Source organism: Nestor notabilis, unplaced genomic scaffold, assembly GCF_000696875.1.
Source record: "Nestor notabilis isolate BGI_N333 unplaced genomic scaffold, ASM69687v1 scaffold22059, whole genome shotgun sequence".
Taxonomy (NCBI): Eukaryota; Metazoa; Chordata; class Aves; order Psittaciformes; family Psittacidae; genus Nestor; species Nestor notabilis.
Window position 1 is genome coordinate 13,752 of NW_009945349.1, and position 9,666 is coordinate 23,417.

The 9,666-nt window shown below is 35.6% G+C and overlaps 1 protein-coding gene across 1 annotated transcript in view; it reads right to left on the reverse strand.

Moving 5' to 3' along the window:
* Positions 1-9,617, reverse strand: part of ATP1B3 (ATPase, Na+/K+ transporting, beta 3 polypeptide) — a gene marked incomplete at its 5' end in the record, with an annotated part of 12,897 nt that extends 3,280 nt beyond the window's left edge. The window contains 4 exons of the mRNA XM_010022847.1: positions 1,158-1,244; positions 7,007-7,057; positions 7,775-7,962; positions 9,510-9,617. Coding sequence (XP_010021149.1) covers positions 1,158-1,244; positions 7,007-7,057; positions 7,775-7,962; positions 9,510-9,617 — 434 coding nt within the window. The remainder of the gene's footprint in view (positions 1-1,157; positions 1,245-7,006; positions 7,058-7,774; positions 7,963-9,509) is intronic.
* Positions 9,618-9,666: the final 49 nt, after the last annotated feature.

A 9,666-nucleotide genomic window follows, 5' to 3' on the forward strand; every position in this document is an offset into this window, starting at 1 on the left:
TCCCTATTCTTTCATTCCAAGAAAGGGATAAAGTATGCACTGACTGCCTGTTGGAAGCACAAGTTAACAGTCTTTTCTTACGTTCTATGTCTAAGAAAATGGCTTATCAGTTCAAAAAGTCTGGGAACAAAATGGAAAACACAGAACTACCATAACATGAAAGCAAATGCTGAAGAAATATGAACTCCTTCCTCATTAGTAAAAGCCATGTGAGGATATAAAAAAACCCCAGTTACTTAAACTGATGCAAGTATAGGGTACACTGGAAAAATATCTGATAAACGTATAATTTCGTACAAAAATCATTTGGGGGAAATTACAACCAGCCACTGTGGTATACTACAGATCTAATAGACTTAGTTTAAAAAGTACTTTTATCTTCAATGGTGAACAGTGAAAATGTTTATTAGCTTAATAACTTGGTCAATAAGAGGCAATCTAATTTTATATTTGATAGAAGGTGTGGATTTTCTCTATGCAGTTATCACAAGTTGATGCCAGAAAAGAAAAAGATAACTAAATTCAAGTTTGAAAAGAAATTGGGAGTTTTAAGCCTGTGTATTCTGTGGCCATAAAGTAGTGAGCTTTAGTTTTTTAAAACATACGTGTTATTCAATTAAACAAAATTTATCTCAGAATACAATGAGGATAGATGGAGTAAGCAAAGAAAAACAAAGATTAAAAAAATTTTAAAATAATTATGTGCTACGTTGAAGTGCTTCTGCATGAAACAGCAAATAGAAAACACAACCACAGAGCCACAAAGAACTATAATCAACAATACTATAATGATTTATAAACTAAATATCCTATACATAACCCCAACGATTATAGCCATTAGAAACTGTATAGTAGTCTGAAGAACCAGTCTACTTTTCCTGACTTTCCCTGAATGCAAAAAGATTAGAAAAGATGTCAGTGACCAAAAAGCAGCAGATGGCCTTAATACTGCTAGTATACAGCCTCTTCTTCATTACGACAATGCCTAGAGTATTTGCTTGTATCTACTAAAGCATACCTCTAATCTGTGACATTTCTGCATGTGTAATATTCCTTGTGAGTACTTCATTACACAATATCAATCTGATATTAGTAATTGTAAATGTAAACAGAAACAAAACATTTACAAATTAAGACCATCATTAAGGCATACTTACATGCAAGCTTTTCCCATAGTATGGAAAGTACATTAAGTCAATCAAGCCTTCAGGAGGAAAATAATTTATTTCAACCATGCCTGCTTCCTGTGATTGGAGATAGCAACAAAATTAGAAGTTAACATCTGCTTACATAAAAATTAACACAAAATTAGAATTATAAGCCAGTGATAAAATGCAAGATTCCTAAAGAAAGACAACTGAGCTACAACCTCTTAAGAGTGACTTCCAAAATAGATCTATTTTTGGCAAACAGTTACATGCTGCACACATCTGGTACAGTAAGGATTATTAACAGTAGTATTTAGTAATCAAGTCAAGACAGCTTGCCTTCATGTTTCCCTTATGAGTCAAAGAAAAGCGGAGGGCAGAGAGGATATTCGTTGCAATGGATAATGTAATAGCAACCAAAGCCCCCCCATACATAAGCTAAAATCCCAAGTATGCACAAGCAAGCTTGTAAATTTTGGTGAAGCAAGAGCACATCTGTATTTAAGTTAAAGCCAAGTTTTTAAGCCTCTCAAATTTGAAGAATAAAATAATTCACAAAGAACTATAGGACCCTCCCTGTAATGGTGTACTGTTCCCAACATCTGTTCAGCTAGCCTTGGCTTACAGGCTATCTAAAAGGAAACCCAAGTTTAAAATGATGATGTTACTAAAGTTTGTGTGTCATCACCACCTTAGAGTAACAATATACCCATGATGCTTTATGGCCAGAATTTCACCTATAATCCAAAATCTTGTAAAAAGATTTGGATTAAGTTAACTACAAAGTTAGTGCCTAATTCCCAACTAAAGAGACAACCAAAGTGTAAGACATACAAAATATGTATACATGATTGAGCTGTCCCAGACACAGACACATCTCCCTATACGCAGTATTCCTCAGGACTGTGTATCCTGGCAGGACGTCAAACTACTGCAAGTTCAAACAACTAGGAAGTGCCCACATGTATCACAGAATCATAGAATAGTTTAGGTTGGAAAGGACCTTAAAGGACATCTAGTTTCACTCCCTGCCACAGGCAGGGACACTTTCCACTAGACCAGGTTGCTAAAGGCCCCATCTAATCTGGCTTTGAACACTTCCAGGGATGGGGCATCCACCACTTCTCTTGGCAACCTATTCCAGTGCCTCACCACACTCATAATGAAGAGTTTTTTTCATAACATCTAATATAAATCTACTCTCTTTCAGTTTAAAACCATTACTCCTTGTCACTACATGCCCTTGTAAAAAGTCCCTCTCCAGCTTTCTTGTAGGCCCCTTTTAATCACATGTATTGGAAGCCTGCTCTAAAGTCTCCCTGAAGCCTTCTCCTCTCCAGGGTGAACAACCCAAACTCTCGCAGTCTGTCACCATAGGAGAGGTGCTCCAGCTCCTGATGATCTTTGTGGCCCTTCTCTGGACTTGCCCAGGTAGGACCACATCCCTCTTACGCTGAGGGCCCCAGAGCTGAATGCAGTACTCCAGGTGGGGGAGTCTCACAAGGGTGAAATAGAGCCGGGGGGAGTCACCTCCCTCAACCTGCTGGACATGCTCCTTTTGATATAGCCCAGCATATGGTTGGCTTTCTGGGCTGCTCTGTGTAACAGTGTAAACATATTACCACGATAAATGGAAATGCCGCTAAAGCACCCCCCAAAATGCTAATGTATCTTCAGAACACTGCTTGTTCAGTGTGATTCACAAGTTCAGAGTGCTCTAGTAACTTTCATTGTTTTTCCTGTATTACCATATATAATAACTACAATTTTAAAAAGACAACACTACAAAGTTCAAAAGATGGCTGCAGTAATAGAACTAAGCAAAAAAGGAACACAAAGATCAAAAAACAGTAAACCACAGGTCAAGAATACCTTCTTGTCATCTCCTTAAAAGAACATACAGTATGTTGTATAGGGTATTCTTGTTTCTTTGCAGTCTAAATAACTGCCATTCTTCAATATTTGTTTATTAAATATTCTGAACCTTGAGCTAGCAAATATAAGTACTAAGTAGAAATGTGTTGCTTTTCACCATTATTACTTTATTTAAAGCTCATGCAGCTAAAAAATACTAATTTTCTAAATACATTCCTGAAATCAGAATACAGAGTAACATAAGAAAGATAAATAGGAGTAGAGTTTCTGGAGCAGCTAAACAGAAGGCATGCATGCAGTCATAAATATATACGCATTAGGCTATCAGTGCAATAGCAGAAAGGCTCTGGGACATGCAATTGCCTGATTCATGCAACTGCTGTGGGGTTTTCTTTCATAATTAACTAATATCCCTACACAATTAAAAAAAATAATATATATCTACTGGCTTTTAGTAAAGGTAGTTTTAACTTGAAAGAATACTGCTGCAAGATGTTCCAGCACACATGAAATTGTACACTTCCATCTCCAAACTAAAGACCTAAACTGCTGATTTTCAAACTTCTTAAAAATAAGATCCTTTTTTGGCTTGTTTCTCTTTGTGGAGATCCTCAAGACTACAGCAGCTCGGTTCCTCCAGGGTGCAGGAGGAAGAACCAGCTGTAATCAGTGTCCGACAGTGCAAACACTCACTTCCCTAATCTACAGAAAATACAGTGATGACAACTAGCACTATCTGGGAGCAGAGAAAATCATCCCCAAAAGTATCAAGCCTGCTGACTTAGAAATACCAGATCTACCTAAAATTTTTATATTTTAAAAAAATCCCATAGGAAAAGTGCAGGGAGAGGAAAGAAGAACTGCCTCACAGAATGCTTGAAGAACAGGAATTTCCAAGTGAAAAACTTAACTGATGTTTTAGATGGCAAAGACTGGCAGGATGCATAGACAGAAGCTCTTAACCTTATTTTGTATTTGAGAGACTTGGCCTCTTCATTTTTTTTCCCCCACTTAAAATTCAAACTGCATTAAGTCCAGGCAGACACTTCTCCAAATTGCTCTCAATATATGTCAAACTAACTGTAAAGAACAAAAAATATTTAAAAACACAAATGAAGGGGAAAGAAAAACTGGTAAAGAGCAAACGGCAGGTTAAAAAAAGTCTGCTCTAAGATGAAGGGAATTTGATAGTAGGATTTCTGCTCTCCTCAATTAAATTACCTTTTAAGCAAAATCCATCTTTGTCACTCAGACATTAAAGATTTCTGATACAAAATTTAAAATTACTAGCAAGTTGTATTTGTACTATGAACTGCACAAATATGATCATATATTCCATGAAGCTACCATCCAGCGCAGTCCTGAATTCTTTAAATCCACAGTCACTGACAGCAACACAGAAGGAAAAATGGGGAAAAAAACCAATCAAAAAAACCCGCAACACCCCCAAACAAACAAAAACCCCAACAAAACAACCCATGACCACAAAAAACCCCACACAAGGCCAGAACACCACAACAGAACACATCAGTTACTCAAAGAAGTAATAAGAGAATCAATAAAGAAGTACAAATGACCACTACACTTCAACTTCTGTTAAGAGCCAATATTTAGGGAACATTCAAATACAGTGGAGAATGCAATGCAATTATAAATTTGTCTTCAAAATGCACAAAAGCCGGTGGCCTATCCTTCTCTGTCTTTCCAGTGTGCACACAAGACAGTCACAATGGACGTCTTGGCATCAACAAGATCCAGAACCACCACAATATATTATTTCCAGGTAAGCATTCACCTTATCCACTAGAGAAGAGGAAGAGACCATTACTCAGCACTCATATCCTAAGGAGTCAAAGAAATAAAAATGGAATTGGAAACAAGGCCTCACAAACTGATGTAAAGAACAGTGTAATCCTTTAAGTAAGAGTTTCAATAAGCAAGGGGCATAACAGAAAGAAGTGTAAAAATGAAGCATTGACAAAAGGAGAAAATGAAAGTTGTTGATGTTGCTGCTTTGTGGTCTACAGAGATGGAGGAATTGTAACCAAGACTTAAGCTTTCCAAAGCAGTTAAATCATGATAAGCTAGGGCAAGATTAGGCTAATTAAAGATAAAATAGATGCATTCTAAGTGGCAAAGCCTGACAAATATATTCCCTGGAAGTCACTGAAGAACTACTAAGGTTAATAATCTCAAAATTTAAACCCACCACATCTATGTAGATCAAAAAATTTTAACTGGATATAGAAAAAAACAGTACTTTGTATTTAAAGAAAGAGGATGCAAGAAAATACATACCATAACATGCAATATAGTTTATTGGCAAGTATCTCAAGGGGTAAAAAAGTAGCAAAAGACCACCACCAAGATCAACTAAGTTGTTATCAAACTTATTCTTTTGCTAGTGAAATCAGCTAAGAGGGTAAGAAAAAGCATCATCTCTGATTTGCTTAGTATAGCTTTTACCACTGGCACATAGAGACTGTCTCATCCATAGAAGAAGCTGAAGAAATAGAATCATCATAAAACAGGATTACCACCAATATTTTATAAATGACTTGTACGTTAATTCTCAACACATCACAAGGAATTTTAGGTAGGAATGAAGATGACTGCCCTGGACCCTATTCAGTGTTCTCAATAAGGGCTTGTGAGATGTAAAATAATGTTCCTACACTGATGGCACCCAGCTGTAAGTAGTTCAGAACACTTCAGAGAACTGGATCCCACTAAAATGATGATGAAAAACTATGGAGTAGATGGCAAGAACAGCAACATAAAATTGAAAGCTCTGAACTTCAAGAAATCACATCTATAGATACAGACTGGGAAGTAACCGAAAGAAGGACCTAAATAGTAAAATTATTAAAATAAAGACACATTGTATTAAAAATGGCAAATTCACCTCAAGAAACATTTCTACTTCAAATATGATGACAGATCGAAAATTCTGCCATTAACAATACCTCTGCTAGAGGCAAACTTCTGACCAGTTTGGGATACCACATTACAAAAAATTATAAACTAGAGAAGTTGAAGAAGAAAGAGTAGTAGTAAAAGTAGAAGAAACTTGCTTTATTCTAAAAGAAACGAATAATTCCTCCAATGGAAAAGCGTTTTTTAAGAGTGGACACAAAGAAATCAGTCCCAAATAAGAGAAAGAATCACCTTTACTTGCAACAGACTGTCATGGGGAGATCAAAATTTTGAAAAGACTCCACCAAAATCAAGTATTAAAACTTATGCCTACTACAGGTACGTAAGATGAAGGCAGGAACGCTTACAGTATTTGTCTCATTAATTGCTGAAATTTCCCAGCCTACATTTTTATCAGCCATCTCAAGCTAAGAGCCATGACTCCATCCCTTGCTCAAGCTACTAACTTACCAAGGCTTTCACTGCTCCCCAAGCAGTCTAGGAAAAATATGCATAAGTCAAAGTAATTATTATAGTAGCCATAAAAAAGTCTGTGTAAATCCATTGGTACACAACAAATACACATAGATTAGTCATTATAAGTAGTTTATACTTGATTTGAAGGCAGCTTTTACTTGAACAGTAACAGTTACCACACTGTGTCTTACCCATCATTTATAAAATGTCTAAGGTGCACTTGCAGCATGGAGAAAAAATAAAAATACAGGTTATGAAATGGGAAAACAAAATGCAACTCACAATAAACAAATAAATAAAGAAAGAAAGAGAGAAAGAAATAAGATCACAAATAACATGTATGCTTTTTCCTCAACTCTAAAGCAAGCCAGATAGTTCAAATCCATCTAAAGATGAAAGAACAACAACAAAGTATTTTTGTAATACACTGAAGAAATTAAAGACACTAAAACTAAACTAGACATACAGCAAGATGAAAACAAGGAAAATAAAATACAAACTCTAACAACAAAGAGAGTGAAAAAAATCACTTTTCATCCTAATTACAAGCAAAATCAACTACACGCTTACTTCTTACATTCAGAACTGACCTTAGATGTACAATGTATACGTGGTTCTCCTTCAGGCTTTAACCCAATTATCTAAAGGAGAGAGAGAGTTAAAATATTTATAGTCTCTTTCCTTTTCCAGTTTTACAGATCAAATTTGAATTTTCCCCCCACTTAATATGCCAGAGTTCATACAGGGAGCAAATCCGTCTAGTGTCATTTTTATATGAAGCACAGTTTTAGACTAGAACTATGATTTAAATTGTTAGGTTAAAAGCTCAAATAGTTACAGTGGCCACAGAAAGGATTATTTTCTTATTTTATATTCAGCATGTAACATTAACAGCTAAAACCAGTTAGCAGTTTCAAGTAACGTGTAGTATCACTGAAAAGTCAAATGCTTAGTAAAGTTTTCATCACCTTACGTAGTTCAGGAGTTAGAGACTTTATTACATTCTAATTACATTTCAAGAACAAAGTATAACACAATTTACCTGCACAGTGGTTTCACATGTTACACAGAACAGTAAGCAAAAACTTAAGAGCACTGTACTCCTTAAAACAGGGTTTTCGGATATTTTGATGCAAATAAAAATCAATACTTGTAAGTATTACAATGCTCAAAACACTCCAATTTATTCTCTGAAATACATGAATTGCTAGACAATTCCATAAATTACACTAGTCCAGAAAGAGCAGTATCTTGAGAAGCAAACTAAGCATGTATTTCAGTCCTCTTCTACAGTAATTTTTCATACAGTGGTAGTTGCGAGCACTTATATAAGAATTAAAAAATAAGTAGGCACTTACTCTATTTACTTTCACAAGCACGCAGGGAGTTCCTTTAGAATAGCCAAAGGTCTTATCTTCTTTTCCAGAGCACTGGCCAAGCTCAGAGAGGTTAAATCGACATGCCTTTTTAACAGCAACATCATTCTGATCAAAAATCCTTCCTGGTGTACAGTTTATGTTTTGGGATTGCTTTGAATCATCATATGCTATGAAACAGAAATAGCTTGTAAATCAATGGTATAAAGCACACAAATAACCGAAAGCTGCAGAAGCCTACTTAAACATCTAATTTATAGTTGTTACTTGTCTAGGAATTTTCTGAAAGGACTATTTTCAGAGCACTATGTCTCATACCCATCTTAACAAACACTTTTTCAAAGCCCATCAAGAAGTGGCACTGAATGGAAGAATAAAAAGAGCACTACAGAAGAAATAATGCTGTTCTTCTTTTCAAATCATGTCATTAATCACAACTTTATTAATTTCTGTACATAAACTAACTCTAAACTAATTATGTATTCTAAGCTAATAATGTATTAAAATATAAACAGTCAATTCTTTACCTAGAAACAAAACCAGTTTTTCCTTTACACATGTTTCTTTAATAAACATAAAGGAAAACTTCAAGTATTTCAATGACTAATATCAAATTGTCTCTACATTTACACTAGGTAGTACAACTTACGCTATACTAACATCGCAAATTGTTTTTCACTTCCTTGTGTTTCACAAGTACACAGATCACATCATCACAAATGCTCATCTATTCACATTTAACATGTTTTGTGATTTTGTTCCCCTCTCTTACACCCTGCCCCCAGTTAAGCATAAACAACGTAAAATGGGAAAATTCATCCTCAGTGGGAGAGTCCAAAACCCAATGAACTGCAGGAGGGGCAGGTAATCATGAAATGCAGCATTCCTCCCAGGAACCCTTGGCAGAGCTCTGGAAGAAAAGCCTACTCATGGAAGCTTTTAGTAGGCACCAAAACTACAAATCCAGATAGATTCAAGTATGTAGCTTGTGTAGCTAACAGAGCAACTCATGAGCACAGGTGAAATTTTACACCACCTCCTCAGTTCTTGATATTTTAAACTGATCTGTGTATTACTAGATTAAGTGTACATATAGGCACGTATATAAAATAACATATGACTTAAACTAGTGATTTTGTCATCCTTCAGTTGTCCTGCGCTACCTTCTCTCCATGTTCTAAATTCAATATTTTAATATTTCTGCTTGTAAATACTGTGTGTCAGGGTGAAAATTAATAAACTGCAATTAATTTAATCTTTGTGTGCCTCATTTTTTAAACAGGCAAACACTCAAGTCCTTAAGACTGAAGGATTCTCACTTAGTTACTAAGACATTTAGATGAAGACTAAGATCAGTTAAGTCGTTATAAATTTGGCCTCCAAATAAATGACCTACGTAATTTTACACTGAACTCTTCTGGTATGTAATTTCTACATCTTGTAGCATTTAAACAACCATGTTGCCAAAACACTGGACAAGGACCTAAAATTCTCCATTATGTACTCCACTATTCCTCATGCTCAGGCTCCCTGTCCAATATAGGTATTGATACTTACCTTTTTCTATAATGTATATTTTAATAACACACATGTCTAGAGTAAGACTGAACTTGAACCAGCCTCCATTAGCAATTGGTAACTACAAGCAAACAAGGAAACTAATGTACTCAACATTAAGACTCCTGAATTACTTGGGCAGTTGTAGTAACTTACTTACATTCAAGGAATTTTCTAAGTGTAGCAACATATTCTGCATATGAATGGGCGTCACTCTTGTTAAAGTAAAATTCCAGTGCAGTGTCTGGCTTTGGTGAAATCATAAGTCCTTAAAAAGAAAAAGTGCAAGTAAAGAACTAAACAACCTCTCTTCCCTA